Source organism: Leptonotus elevatus, chromosome 1, assembly GCF_054856555.1.
Source record: "Leptonotus elevatus isolate MCC_2025b chromosome 1, RoL_Lele_1.0, whole genome shotgun sequence".
Classification (NCBI taxonomy): Eukaryota; Metazoa; Chordata; class Actinopteri; order Syngnathiformes; family Syngnathidae; genus Leptonotus; species Leptonotus elevatus.
In genome coordinates this window covers 42,767,622-42,783,388 of record NC_141239.1, presented here as the reverse complement: position 1 = coordinate 42,783,388, position 15,767 = coordinate 42,767,622, and the positions used below count along the sequence as shown (strand labels likewise).

The window sequence follows — 15,767 nt, the reverse complement described above, 5'->3', positions numbered from 1 at the left end:
CTAAAACAACATTTTGTCTCATGAAGAACACGCTTGTGTATTAGAAGAGCATATGCACATGTCTCTTTGGAGAACATTCTTCTTTTATCGCTCAGCTGAGTCTCTCAAGCTCCTTGTCAATGGGTCAGAGATGGACTACATGCTTCTTGGGTGGACGGGAGAATAGCAACCAGTATGAAATCTTGAGTGCACAAATGCAAAATCAGATGCACGTAGACGTTTGACTTTTGGTTATCTTCCCCCGCCCCCAGCTAAATAAAACAAAGGACTTACAATTCAAAACCAATAGTATTCTTGCTCTGTCATGGAACAAGCTCTATGTTGACCAAAGTAATTGTCCTATCTTTGTAGCAGTTACTAGTCCAAATCAAAAGGGTTCTTGCTTTGATGCGGAACTATAATCGGTTCCAAAATGCTAACTGGTTGGAAGGTTGAGGATGAACCCGTTTTGATTTCACTTTTTAAAAAAACTGCCTTGGCCCTCTTGTGTCCACATATCATTCAAAACAAACAGGGCCCTTATCTCAAAATAAGGAATTTATTTTTAAGGCATGGATGATTGAAAACTGTTTGTGCGTTAAGCACCGTATTGGGGTTATTGGATCTTTATCATTCAAAAGGCCCTTGAAAGAAAATGACTTTATAACATGAAATCAATTTATTATAACACAAGCTAAAAAACAAACAGTTTGGTCCGTTTGTCACGATGACTTCAAATGAATACGTTTGTGTAAACACTACAAGTACAGTATAATGTGTGTGTGTGTGTGTGTGTGTGTGTGTGTGTGTGTGTGTGTGAGACAGTGTTAAAACACAATTCATTCATTAAGACACAAAGCAAAGATTGCGTTGAAGGCACCGGAAATTCCTCCACGGCTCATTACCCTCATCTGACATTTTTTCACACTCACACATCTGCTGCTATGTGAGCTAAGAACAAACTGTTCCCTTTGGCGGGGATCATCTCGTTATCATGATATGCTCTTTATTCTTAACACTCCTAAAACAATGGTTGTGTGCTTTTCCACTAAGAAAAGTCCACAAAGCTGAATTCTAAAAAAAAACAAAAAAACACTTGAGTGTTCAGCGTCCGTGCTTCATGCTAAGCTTGTCTTGGTCATCCACACAAATGCTGAATTAACACTTCTTCCATGCTGAAAAGCATTTACATTTTATTTTTTTTAGCTTGGGTGACCTTTCCTGTACAAAAGGCGGACAGCAAGGTGCCCTAGAGGTCAGCATCTGCTTCACAGTCCTTAGGTTTGGAGTCCAAATCTCATAGTTTGTTTGTTCTCCTCGAGCTTTCCCACATTTTCTCTGGGCACTCTGCCTTCCTCCCACTTTCCAAAAGCACGCATGCTAGCTTCAATGAAGACTCAGATTTTTCCCATAGGTGTGAATGTCCGCATCTGTTGATGGTTTGCCATTTTACGAATTTAGCTACTTCACTTTCAGATTTTGGGGGGGAACTTATCTTATGTTATTCCTGAAACCACCACAGCAAAACAAAAATCATAAAAAAAAAAATGTTTTTAATTGGCACCATCTGGTGGCTACTTGGCAGCAACCATCCAAGTTCAACTGAGGGGAGGAGCTTCATTTAGGCATGCCATATCTTTGGGAATAAAAAAAAAAAGTGCTTTACCGCCACCTTCTGGTATCTGCAGGCAATTACAAACCACTTTGTGTGGGCGTCAATTACTCCCAGATTTTCGCTATTTGCGGGAGACCTCTGCCCCTTTCGCCGGCGACCAGTCCAGGGTTTACCATGACATTTGCCAAAAAGTCAGCTGGGATAAACTACAGCTCCCACAAAACCCAAATGAGGGCAAGAACTGGCTGGCAAGGTGTTCTGAATGGTAGAACGTCACTGAAATCAAAAGAGTTGCATTAAAGGACTTGATGTACAAGGCCCAGTTGGAATCGCTATTGGTTCATTCCTCCTATATTCCAATGTGTGAATTGAATCGCCTTTAGAGGGGCTTCAAAATGTCCAAAAACTCACACATTTTCGTATATATGTAAAAGCAAAAATTGTAGCAAAGCAAAAATTTAACCATTTTAATCTCTAACCTGACGGGAATTCAGTCACTTACCCCTCCCAACCTCCGACACCCGTTCCACCCATTGACATGAAATTGGCATCTATCGTAATATGACACAGTCTCAAGTTGGCCATTAATTTAAAGCTGCCATTCTGGACAAATTCCAAAGCTTGATGATCAGCAAAAATGCAACGCAACGCAAAAGTGGAAGCATTTGTTATTGTATGCATGTATTTCAACAGGAAGTCGACCATTTTGGTTGAAATTTTGATCCAATTAAAAGTTAGTCTCAATCGGTAAAAGAAGGTAATACGAGGCAGACCGGGGCTACACTAATACTACAAAGCTTTTTTTTGTCATCTAAATAGGCAAAACATGGCGGCAAAGATGAATTATTTTCAAGATTGATTTAGGGGCACAGTCATCACAGCTCACAGCTTGAATGCATAGTTGTTATATTTAAATTTGACTATTTGCATGGCTAACCAAACTTGCTTTATTTATTTGGTGTTGTTTTTGAGAGTGTATGCTTGGTAGAGATTTTGAAGTAGGCTTAAAAAATGTTCAACAACAATCAAACCGCTTTTAGATGAATGACTGATTATAGAACCTCAGGCTCCGTCATACTGAAAAAGGATGATTAGCAGTAGGGTTGCAAAATTCAAAAATGTTAAAAGTTGGAAACTTCATGGAATTGTATGGGAATTAATGTAAATAAACCAGAAATGTATTATTTCTCCATCATAAATTCTCATGGAATTTTCCCAGACTATTGCGATCCTGTTTGGCAGCCATTTTGTGTATCTTTGCACCTGAAGGCAAGAAGGATCAGCTTCAACTGGTGCTGTCTCCCCAAGTAGGGTAAATATTGAGTAGGAAAGCACCAGATAGTCAGCAAACGGACCAAAGAAAGCAGAAGAAGATAAGGCTCAGAGAAAAGTTCAGTCTTAATAGCCGCGTCATTTGCCCAAACGTGGCCAATTCGTGCTCACGTGCTTCACGTCTCTTCGACTTGAGAGGAGACCAGTTCGTGCTTCGCGTTCTTCCCTGTTTTTAATCGGGGCCATAGTCCTAGCACGGGTGGTGTTGGCGGTGGCAGCGCATGGCGGGCCGCAGTTCGGCGATGCGCTGGCGCAGGTGGGACATGAACTCAAACATGGTGGCCGCCAGACTCTGGTGAATGAGGTAGCGCGGTAGTCGACCCTGAGAGGAAAAAAACGTAAAAATGTGACGTATGCACACTAATGGCAGACAACGAGGCGCTCTGAAGTGGCCAAGCCAGTGGGCTATAGCGACCTACATTTTGCAATTGCACTGATGTGAACGAAGGGTCAAGTTCTTACATATTGGGAGAGGTGCGACTATCCCCCCCCGCACACACAGGTGAAAAACAATTTAACACTATATCTTCACAACTAGCTACTGCATAAATCTTTGCACATTTTTCATCATCTATAACATATTTAAAAACAAATCTCTGAATCACTTCACAGGGTCTTTAAATAAATTCATTGCTTCATTCATTCAGTTCTCTTCACCTTCAGATCCGTGTTGAGGATCCAAATGAAGGTGCAAACGGACGGGTTGCTGCTGGATTTGAGTACCACAAATCCGCCGGGACCGTTCTCTCCCCTGTTGTGCAAAACATTTGACGAAAATGTAGTGTCACTTCATTTAAAAATAAATAAATAATAATAATTATTTTTATTTTTTTAAAAGCCGTTTGCTTTTCCAACCTGACATAACGGCCACAGGGTGCTTTGGCGTCGTGGTCGGTGGCCATGCCGGCAGAAAGGTAGCAGTCTCGTTTACGTTCCACCCGACGGACATTGACAAAGTCCCTGTGTGGATGAAACACATGATTTGTAAAAAAACAAACAAAAAAACTGAGAAGTCAAAGAGATGCGAGCTAAGCGGCGGCTCGGTACCGGGCAGACACCACTCCTCCAGCCGCCCCAGCCGAGACGTCATACGTCACCAGCGTGTTGTCGTCCACCCGCTGCAGGATCTGAGCAGGCAGGGAAAAAAAACAAAAAACTATAGACCAATCTAGAATGTTTAAAAACAGAACTGACTAGCATTGACTTGGACTGAAACCCATTACAAAACATCTTGTGGTTGGCGTTGCACAGCCAGATATATAACCCTAAAGGTTTATATTTTGTCTACGTTTGCCTATCGATTGGCTGGCGACCAATCCACGACGTACCCTACCTCTCGCCCGAAGCCAGCTGGAATACGCTCCGACACGTGTATACGCTACCGGCCCTAATCAGGTTAAGCCGTCTAGACGATGGATGAATGGTGGTTTGCTGACATTTAGGATACATCTTTCATGACCAAAGTTAAGGCACTTTCTGTGTTGCTATCTCCTGAGTTAATTAAACAGCCGGTCAAATGATACATAAAGTATATGTGAAGGGTTAGGGTTCACATTACACGCGATCCGTGGATTGTTTGGTGAAAAAACAAACTGCGCAGTCACACAAAAGCAACAAGATCAGTCCACATTCACTATGATAGCAGCAGAGAAACTTGAAAACCCTTGTGGATCACGTAAGTCGCATGTAAGCGAGCATTTCGGCAACTAGGGTGAAATTAATCCTCAAATTCATGATACAGAATTTGTGTGTGTAAATTTGTCAATTTTTTTCCTCTCCTTTGTGAGTCATCACCTTATCGTGGTGGAGGGGTTTGCATGTCCCAATGAGCCTAGGAGCTATGTTGTCTGGGGTTTCATGCCCCTGGTAGGGTCACCCATGGCAAACAGGTCCTAGGTGAGGGACCAGACAAAGCATGGCTCAAAAGACCCCAATGATTAATGTAAATTTTGGATCGTCGTTTCCCTTGCCCGGACGTGGGTCACCGGGGCCCCCCTCTGGAGCCAGGCCTGAAGGTGGGGCTCGAAGGAGAGCGTCTGGTGGCCGGGCCTATACCCATGGGGCCTGGCCGGGCACAGCCCGAAAGTCTCACCACCTGTGGGAGGGGCCAAAGGGGACGGGTGTGCAGTGAGCTGGGCGGCAGCCTTGGCGATCCGACCCCCGGCTACTGAAGCTAGCTCTGGGGACATGGAATGTCAACTCTCTGGCAGGGAAGGAGCCCGAGCTGATGTGCGAGGCTGAGAAGTTCCGATTAGATTAGAGACTCGCCTCCACACACAGCTTGGGTTCTGGTACCAATCCTCTCAAGAGGGGCTGGACTCTCTTCCACTCTGAAGTTGCCCACGGTGAGAGGCGCAGAGCAGGTGTGGGCATACTCACTGCCCCCTGGCTAGGCGCCTGTACGTTGGGGTTTACCCCGGTGAACGAGAGGGTAACCTCCCTCCGCCTTCGAGTGGGGGGACGGGTCCTGACTGTTGTTTGTGCTTATGTACCGAACAGCAGCTCAGAGTACCCACCCTTTCTGGAGTCCTTGGAGGGTGTGCTGGAGAGCGCTCACCCTGGGGACTCCCTCGTTCTGCTGGGGGACTTCAATGCTCACGTGGGTAAATGACAGTGAGACCTGGAGGGGCGTGATTGGGAGGTTCCTAAGGGCTCTGGATGTTGTGGGGCTGTGGTTGACACGCCTCTACAACATCGCGTGGACATCGGGGACAGTGCTTCTAGATTGGCATACCGGGGTGGTGGTTCCCCTTTTTAAGAAGGGGGACCGGAGGGTGTGTGTGGGATTACACGCCTCAGCCTCCCTGGTAAGGTCTATTCAGGGGTGCACGTCCCGGCCGTGGAACAGTGGACCAGCTCTACACCCTCGACAGGGTCCTCAAGGATGCATGGGAGTTCACCCAACCAGTCCACATGTGCTTTGTGGACTTGGAGAAGGCCTTTGATCGTGTCCCTTGGGGAGTCCTGTGGGGGGTGCTTCGGGAGTACGGGGTACCGAGATACGGGCTGTTCGGTCCCTATACGACCGATGTCAGAGTTTGGTCCGCATTGCCGGCAGTAAGTCGAATTTGTTCCCAGTGAGGGTTGCCCTTTGTCACCGATTCTGTTAATAACTTTTATAGACAGAATTTCTAGGCGCAGCCGAGGCGTTGAGTCGGAAAAGGGTGGAGTGCCCTCTCCGGATCGGGGATGAGATCCTGCCCCAAGTGGAGGAGTTTAAGTATCTTAGGGTCTTGTTCACGAGTGAGGGCAGGATGGAGCGAGAGATCGACAGGCGGATCGGTGCAGCGTCTGCAGTGATGGGGACTCTGAATCGGTCGGTTGTGGTGAAAAACAGGTCGAAAGGCGAAGCTCTCGATTTACCGGTCGATCTACGTTTATTTTATAAAACACTTTTGCCCATTAAACAAATACATTTAAAAAAAAATCAACTCAAAATGTCAAATAAAGCCATTTAGATTTTAGGAACACAACTTTAAGTCATTAATACCTTGTTATTTTATACATGGGCCATGTATAAAATAAGAATGTATCTGGCTTATATTGCAATTAAAGTTGTGCTTCTAAATCCTAAATTACCTAAATAAATATTTTGAGTAGTTTTTTTTTTTTTAAATCATTGAGTCATTTTAAGCAGTAAAAAGTTGACATTTTGTCCAGAATTAGTTTGATAACTTCATTATTTTTCACGTACAATTTATACCTTTAAAAACACACTTTCCCACTTGCTGTCGACTGATGATAACATCACCTGTGCTGAGGTATTAGGCAACCTGTTTCCTAGGTTTGGTCAGCAAACTGAGCCATGATTAGTCATTAGACTCGTCACCCGTTTCCTCAGCACAGGTGATACCATTGTCAGTTGGCAGAAAGTGGCAAAAAAACATTTTTTTAAAGGTATTCGTTGACATGATATAAATAATAAAGTTAGCATATTAAAGACAAAATATTATCTTCTTAATGATGAAAATGGCTGAATGAGTCAAGTATCGCTTTAATGGGAAAAAGCGTTTTACAAAATAAATCCGATCCGTGATCTGATCCAAACCGTGACGTTTGTGATCCCCTGCACCACTAATTATTATAGAAGCTATGACTGGCCAACTCTCACCTGGCAGGCAGACACAGTTCTGTTCCACAGGACCATCTTCTCGGGCTGCAAAATAACCTCCTGGTACACCAGTTCAGCAGGACACTGCATAAAGGCCTGGCAGAGCACAAAACAACAATGTCACCAAGCATGCCAATTGCACGGCGGTAGTGCAACTAATCCTCACTGTCAGGCAAGTTATTTCTCCCAGGCCAATGGTGAGAACATAATCCTTAATATGATTATCCTAAATGGCCAATAGTTTTCGGACTGGATTTTGGTTGGAATTTCCCGCCCTCTGTCTGTGGATGTGACATCATGTACGTGTTGTGTACAGTACATGAAGAAGGGAGTGTGCAATTTCATTTTTTGGCCACACGTGGCAGCAGCGACTAAAAATATATTAAAAAATGTCCTGCATTGAGCAGCTTTCAAAGAGAAACTCTTAGTTTTGGATCATTTGCTGCATTGAAGATATGTTATACATTGGAAATATGTATGATGACTTGTTGGATTTAATCCTTTTTTTACTTTTACACTACGTTATCTTTTAAAATTCAGGTTGAAATCGCAGTTGTCCATGTAGGTTCTTGTTCGATTTTTCGACTGCATTTTGGATCGCCTTCAAATTTGATGTCAAATTTTCTATTTAGTTTGGGACCATACCTCCATTGAAATGTTTTTGTCAAATTATCGTCTCTACTTTTAGACTAACTTGATTTCAGGTCCAAGTAGGGCTGGGAAAAGAGTCGAGAAAGTCAGATGAGTTGACTTTAAGAATAGGTCAACCTATATTTTCTGCCTCAAATCGCCGCCGGAACCATGTTTGAGCCATCCAGGTTTTATGGATGTACTTTTTTTTTTTGCAGACGCACGGAGTATTGCAATGGTATGGGATTTTTTTCTGTTAGTCCACTATCTAGTGGCCGAATGGCAGATGTTATTTCTCTGCTTAAAAACAACAACAGACCCTTCTCTAAAAAACACTCAAGTACTTAGTGGGTTTTTATTCAAGACAATACAGCACATTGAGCTTCCCCAAAACTCTTACCAAATGATTATTGTTGAAGCACTATCTGAAAGTGACTTTTAAAATACTATTACATGTGTAATGTAGACATAATGATGTGTGTGAACCAAATGGTAGTTAGCTAATTTGCGCCCAAAAACGTATAAATACGTTCTTTTTTCTAAATGTTTAAGTGTCCCAAAGACACATTTATACGTTTTTTAAAGTTTTTTTTTTTAATGTATATTTTTATGCTAGAGCAAACAGAAGGCTTTGATGCAGCCTCTCAACCGCAAAGAACGGTTGAAGTAATGGTAGTTATTACACAAACGGCCAGCAGGTGGCAGCAGAGCAAAGGAGATAAACCAGGGCCATGTTGAAAAAAAACTAAATTACTCACAATTCTAAATAGATTTGTGAATAATGATGAAACTTAGCTATATTCTTATGCTAATTGCTGCATAACGGAAACAGATAGAAATTTACTTTTTTTCCTGATGAACAAAGAGACTTGAATCTTTCTTTTGTTAGGTTCCATGTTTTTATAGCAATAGAACACAATATTCTGTGGGCCTTGCAAAATCAGTCAAAATCCAGTAAGTTAAGGGAATTGCTTTTGTGAAAATGGCTAAGAGTGAATGAGTTAATATTTGTTTACCTTAAATGGGAATCGCTAGCGCACTAATGCTAACTGTGATTGCTAACCGTTTATCATAGGCTAATTTTATTGTTTAATAATGCTCATGCACAGCGGATAATGGATGGATAGTTGTATCAACTCAATTCAACTCGTGTAGACATGACGTATGTGTGAACTAAATGGTGATTAACGTTTGTTGAATCACTAGCACGCTAATGCTAATCACGATTGCTAAACGATTGTTGGTGTTTAATAATGAATAATGTATAGAAGATAATAAATTATGAGTAGCCTACTTATATCCACTCAGTTCAGAACTAGGTCCAAGCTGGTGATTCATTCTTCAGTTTTACAGTTCAACAAAATCACTAAGAATAGAAATGAAAATAGTCCATATAAATCAAATATTCACATGATGATGTCCAGTCTATGAACTATGCAGGGCTGAAGATTCGCTTGAATCCCTTTTCGCACGCTTGTTTACGATCCACAAACAAAGCGGTAGACCCTGTTGACGAGCTAAATACCAACCCACAGCATCAACAACAGCCACATTGTCCCTGCATATCAGCCGGGGCGTTAGTTTGCGGTTACAGTGCCTTAGCTAACCTGTCAGGCCAGATGACCGGAGCCCTTTGTTGACTGTTTTCTGTCTGACATTTGTTGAGCAAAAATAGTCTTCCACAATTTCACAAAGCTTCTATGGTACAGCCGATTGATTAAAGCGGAAAAGATGTGACCTATTTGGTATGAGTGACGTGCTAACTCTAAGCAATGAGGCAATGAGAATCAACGACGATAATGAGATCATACAATTTAAAATAGCGCTGTCGATGCAAACCGAGACAACAAAAGTGGAATGATGTCAACAGGATGTAGGTCACCACTCGCCAGTGAGCGTGACATAGTCATGACAAACGCTGCTCCCTCACCTTAAGGATGAACGTCTTGCCGTGGAATGGAATCTCCAGAGTGTAGACTGAGTCGCCGGCGTCCTGAAACAACACATGAAACACAGATTTTTTTAACATTGAATTTAAATAGAGAAGACTCAGTGTGCAAACATGTCTGCGTTTATCAGTGCCAAAAACAAAAAGCGTGTAAAAAAGCGTATTTTTGGTGTTGGTTTTTTTGGTGTTGGTTTTTTTGGTGTGTGTGTGTGTGTGGGGGGGGGGGGGTGGAAAAAGTCCCTTTGTGCACACTTATTTAGCACAAGCCTCAACGATTTTGATTAATAATCTCATACCAATCAAACATCACATTTATTATGTATACATAAATGTTTTGGTTTCATAGGTTACCTTTATGCTGAAATATATGCAAATGAACTACTTTATATGAATGGCAGTTTATCCACTTAGAGTTGTTAACTAAACCCTTCGACTGGCAGTTTTTGAAGCGTTCTCTATGACACAAAATATACAAAATTCTAAATTACAACAATGACTACGTTTACAAGCAGGCAATAACACATTTAAAACCCAAATATTGGCAATATTGGCCATGTAAACACATGCAATAAGCCGAATATGCTCTTATTAGTTAAAAAAACAAAAAAAACAATAAGACCCCTGGCCCTTTTCATAACCCAAATTCTTGCTCATATAAACGCATTCAGAATACCTTGATTGAACGGCGCATTGTTTTTCGCTGTGCGCATGCTCTATATATTTTTTCAATCTTTTCTTCTTCTTCGCTTACAGTATTACGTTATTTTGGGTCTCTACGGCAAAAACAAAAACGCAGTGTTTCCGACACCATGTTAATACTGGCCACCACCCAAGAAGTTTTCAAGAAAATGTATTTTATAAAATAACGACCAGATATACCGCATATAATGTTAATTCGCAGTCACTTTGTGAATCGTGAGGCTAGAGGAGACGTAGTAACAGGACTGAACCCCCCCCCCCCCTAGCAATACTTAAGCTGGGGTAAACATACATGAGGGCACAGCAAAGAACCACACTTCTGGAGCGAGGAGGAAACAGACTACTTTATTTAGCGTAGTGAGTGACAAATATAATTTGTGTCTTTTATTGACCATAGAAGGTTAAAAGTAGAAATTTACGTAATGACGGGGTATCCAATTGAGCACAAATGATCATGTAAACGAAAGTATCCCTGTCCGCCACACATGTAAACGGGTTACCTCGAATGTTCCGGAAAGCAGAATTCTGACCTTAACCCGAATATTGACTGCATGTAAACATAGTCAATGATACAAACAAATCTGTGGCTTTATCTATTCAACTTTTCATGTTTCGTGAAAAGATATGTAAACGTGGATTGTACTTATTGAACTGAACTTATCTGGACACCAAATAAATAAATAACATTTGTTTTGTTTTTTCAAATTCAATTCGAATTTGATTATCGTATTTTTGGGACTATAAATCAGAGTATGTCAGACCCCCCAAAAAATATTTATCATAAAGAAGAAAAAAAAAGAACATACAATTCACTCCGGAGTACAAGTTCCAATTTGGCAGGAAATGAATTTTACAAAAACTGAGACTCAAGACTCAAAATCCCAAATTTTGTTCCCTAACTGTGTTGACAGCAGCGAAGGGGTTCTGCTTGGATTTGAAACTTCAGCTTTTAACTATGGAAAAGTTTTTCTTTATTTCATTATTTTCTTTTAAACTGGCTTATATGAACTACAAACCTGTGTGGTATTGTGAGCAAAGATAGAATCCTGGTGGTCCTGGACGCCACAATGCGCCACATCCTAAAGATTGGTGGCGGTAATGCACTGTAATTATTTGCCAACAGCCAAAATAATGTAAAAGAAATGTAAGAAGAACAAGATGATGTAGTATGGCAACTAACCTGTGACATATCATTAGTTTAGCATGTAGTATGCGCCACAAGTAGGTTGACTATTACAGCACCAAAGAGCGCAATAACCGACAAGGATTCTACCTTTGGCCACAACACAATATGGAATTGTAAAAGCAAAACTTTTCTGTAGATAAAAGCACAAGTTTCACATCCAACAAGAAACTCGTTCAATGCTGTCAAGACGATTAGGCAAGGGTAATTCGGGAGCTCTAATTTTAATATACAAGTCACACTTAAGTACCAGTCGTAACTATGAAAAAAAAAAAAGTGACTTATAGTCTTAAAAATACAGCAGTTTTCAGTAGTAAAACATAAACAAAGTGAGGTTCTGCATGCTGGAAGAGTGAATTAACTTTTTAAAGTGCTCTATAAGTAAAATTGAGTTTTGTTAAAACAGGAAGGAACTTTGAGACAAAAGCAGTACTCTAAGTTAGGCTTTGTTGAGTAGTTCACTGTTTCCAAAGTATGACATGCACAACCTCTTATACTACTCTATGATAAAACTTACCAGGAAGTACAGTATGTAAAAGTTTGACCGTTATTCTGATTGGTTTTTTTTGTTTTAGTTTTTTTTTTTGCTTTGGCGAGATTCTAAATTGAGAAAGTGAGCCTAAATGCTTGTTTTTTTTTTCCTATGTGCCCTTTGACTGGCTAGTGACCAGTCCACAGTGTACCAGTGTCAGCTGGGGTACACGACTGTTACCTGCGGCCCTAGTCGGGAAAAGTACTACAGAAAATGGATTTTGAAGCAGCCAAAGAGACAGGTGGTCCTCACGTTGTTCTTCTCAAACTTCCAGTTTTCCTCCTGGGTGAGGATCTGCTCCACGATGGTCATGGCCTCGCGTCCTTGTCGAACAAATTCCTTCTCCTGCACCAAGAGAACGCACAGAAAGTCAGAGAAGAGAGGTCTGTGAGACAGTACCTCATTTGGGGTACCTGAGCGGTGACAGCGCGACGGCCGAGACCCTCCTCATCGAGATCTTCTTCAGAGCCTGTGGGGGCGGGGGGGCGTCAGCAAATACGTGGGGGTAATAAAAGCTCAAATGGCATTACCTGCAACTGATTCGGGCGGCGAATAGAATTGTCCGTCAGACACGGCGCGAGGGTACATGATGGGAGCCCGCTCGCAGGCCGCGTTCACCGCCGCCAAGTAAACTGAGGACAAAATGTTCAAACCTGTAAAAGCTTGTTTTTGTTTGGGAAAATTTCAATTTGATGGCCGCCACCCACCTCGCTCATCATCCGCCTCCTGCGGGAGCACCTTGAAGTCAAGGAACCAGGTCTCCAGCCAGGCCACCACGAAGGACGTGATGGGCAGCACGTAGCCAAATGCATTCTGGGAGAGAAGCTGGTTGCACACAAAGCAGGGTGTTCACCATAGACATGCTGTATTGTATGTCTATGGGTCACAGGGTGAAAAGTAGTGCGACTTCCTCATTGCGAGGAACGCGGCTCGCAGTAATACGTGACTGAAAGCGCTCCTGTCGACTGAAGTGCTTTCAGTCACTTCCATGCCACTGATGCAGAAGTGAAAATGTGTATGAGGTGGAAACTGATAAACCTGCATTACACAACATACACAGCAAAAGTAGTGACACTCACGTTTGAAACGATGACCTTCACCACAAGGAAGACACTGGTCACGAGGGTGGTGAGCTGCAGGGTGTTTATTCGGGGGCTTTTACATTCTCATATTTGGGAAATTTTGGGGGTAGGTGGAATTTGATCAAAGATTCCAAGGTGACTCACCGCAATCACCCACCAGTGCCTTAGTCGGAAGGCGGCGTAGGCCACCTGCAGGCACAGGAAGCGGAACAGGGCCAGGAGCTGTGAACAGGAAGAGGACATATTACTTATTAATACTGCCCTCAGAACAGTGGAACGCAATCCCCCATGATAAATGAGTGACTACTAGAGGGTGAAGGTGCCTCGAAAAATGGTTGAGTTTCAAGCATACCCCCAAAGTAAAAATAAATAAATAAATAAATACAAACAAAAAAAACAAATGCTTTGCAGTGTATCAAATATATTAGGTTTCCTATTACAATCCACTTGCATTAGGGACACAGTGAGGCAGCAAGCTACTTGACCAGTGATTTTGGGGCTCCCTCTAGTGGTATGCAAAAGATAGATAAACATTTATTGAGCTACAATTTTTTTATCAACTTTTATTTATTTACATAGCAATGTCTTCACACTATATCCTCTATAAAAACAAAGTTAATGTTCAACATGTGCATAATGTTCAGTGGCTTACAGCTACATCCATCCATCTTCCTAACCGCTTATCCTCGTGAGGGTCGCAATAACAAAATATCATGTTTTTGGACTAAAACCTCTACTATGCTTTTGATGACACTTAGGCCTAATTTTACTGTACTGTAATGTTGGTGATGATGATGGTATTTGGAGAAGTACAGTAAAAAGTTTGACAATCACTGTACAAGACCCAGCAGATGACTCAGAGTGCAACGAAATTTGACTGTACAAATAATCTCTAGTTACTCACAAAGATGTCAAAGAAGGAAGACCTAAAGTTGTAGTGGATGACCTCTTTTTCCAAGCTGTCCCAGATGTTGCTGGAGATCTACACGGAGAGTCCATGAAGACACACATTAGTCAAACTTTAAACATAAAAAAAAGTACAAAAACAAACAACGAGGTCTCGCACATTGAGCTCGATGATCCACAGCAGTGAGATGAAGAGCAAGTCAAAGGTGACAAAAAGGCAAAAGGTGCGGCGCACGTCCGAGATGAGCTTGCGCTCGGCAGGCGGTGGCAGCAGCAGGTACGGGGAAGGCAGCGACAACGAGGTGGAGTACGACGCGTTTAGTGAGGCGATGGCAGTCAGGCTGGCCCCGAGCTCTCCGTACTCCGCGCCCGGCATTTTCCCCACACGACCTCAAAACACACACACAGAAAATTATAGCAAATTCAATATATTTTTTTAATACAATTCAACACTGCAATCAATGTGGTCGAATTAAAAAAACAAATTAATCGCAGAGGCTGCCATTGGAAAGAAAAAAAAAACTGCTTCATTTCAGATGTTTGACTTTATTTTTTTATGCATAAAATATGTCAATTTTATCTATTAATCTATAGAGTCTAGAAAAGTACAGTGGTACAAAAAATACATCAAAAAATACATGGGAAGAGGACTCTTAAAAAAAAAAAAGGATACCTTTAGATACAAGTATAACACTTTTACTTTACACTGTGGACAATTGGACAGTTTGGAGTATGTGAAAACAGCCCCATGTCCAGATATTTTTGTGTGTTTGTTTCTTGTCCATTAAGATGAAGCTGACAGATCTGAAAACATGTCAGCTAATAGTATTTTTTGTACAAACAAAGTTATTAAAGGCCAAGACTGCAAATAAACAATACCCATGATGACACAATAATAATGATAGCATTTAGGCGTATTTCAAGTATGTTTAATTGTATTACTGATTTTGACACTAACAAAGAGCATCGCCAACAGTGAATCACAACCTCTCAATTGCCTCTTGAGATAAACAACTGAACAAGTCTCTTCCGTTAGTCATCACTCCACAGTTAACTCTATAATACGTCATACCTCATATTAGTATACAGTCATTGCCATATAAAAGTAAGCCTATTTTTTGTGACCACATCATTTGTGAGCACGTTAGCGACAAAACAAACATCTGTGTACTGCACTGGTTATTTGTTGTGAGTCAAGATGTCAGGTAAGAGAGACGACTAATATTGCAAACAAAATACAAATTTCAGAGGAGAATACGGAATGATTTATAAAAGATTTTTTGATAAGCAACAATGTGATTTAGTTTAGTAGCTATCTTACAGCTGCTAGCTGCCCAGTTAGCTCACAGTGGCTAATTTACCTTCCTTATTTGGCTAGCTGTGTGAGGAATGTTCAATAAATTAAGGCCAACACGCGAGTGAAACTTGTTTACACACATGTTTCTTACGTCTTCATTAAAATGACACTTAATGATTTAATGGTTTTTAACTTACTTGTTTTACCGCGTCGCCATCACAATGCCAAGTTTTACCAAGTCTTACGACCTTCCGAAGATGAAAAATGACAAGGAAAGATAAGTCCCCGCGTCGTCGTCTCGCTGACGCTTAATCACGTGATCAAGTCGTCCGTGTGCGCTTGCGCGGATCCTTATTCTGCATTCATTCTAAAAGGTGAAAAATATGATTTATCCCACTCGGATTGCCTCAGTTTAAAATCCTGTAAATTATGTTTTGCCATTCACGGTCTGTT

General features: G+C 41.6%; 1 protein-coding gene across 2 annotated transcripts; it reads right to left on the bottom strand.

The window, feature by feature from the left end:
• Window positions 1-635: 635 nt before the first annotated feature.
• stard3 (StAR related lipid transfer domain containing 3) lies at window positions 636-15,637 on the bottom strand. Of its 2 annotated transcripts, XM_086060056.1 has the most exons (15): window positions 15,512-15,637; window positions 14,178-14,407; window positions 14,016-14,093; window positions 13,256-13,333; window positions 13,109-13,162; window positions 12,737-12,854; window positions 12,560-12,661; window positions 12,443-12,498; window positions 12,282-12,374; window positions 9,598-9,660; window positions 7,038-7,133; window positions 3,974-4,053; window positions 3,782-3,886; window positions 3,584-3,677; window positions 636-3,248 (listed from the first exon to the last, which is right to left on the bottom strand). In XM_086060056.1, exons 2-15 carry the CDS (start codon window positions 14,391-14,393, stop codon window positions 3,117-3,119), a joined length of 1,365 nt encoding a protein of 454 aa, XP_085916182.1. In that variant the 5' UTR covers window positions 14,394-14,407; window positions 15,512-15,637; the 3' UTR covers window positions 636-3,116. The 2 variants fall into 2 exon arrangements, with proteins under 2 accessions (XP_085916182.1, XP_085916191.1); XM_086060065.1 differs by lacking the exon at window positions 13,109-13,162.
• Window positions 15,638-15,767: the final 130 nt, after the last annotated feature.

Coding starts and splice junctions, on each gene's coding strand:
- stard3 (XM_086060056.1), bottom strand. CDS start 14,393: ATGCCGGGCGCGGAGTACGGAGAGCTCGGGGCCAGCCTGACTGCCATC. Junction 13,334..14,015: donor CTTCCTTCTTTGACATCTTT/GTGAGTAACTAG, acceptor TCCTGTTCACAG/CTCCTGGCCCTGTTCCGCTT. Junction 12,662..12,736: donor GGAGGCGGATGATGAGCGAG/GTGGGTGGCGGC, acceptor TTTTGTCCTCAG/TTTACTTGGCGGCGGTGAAC.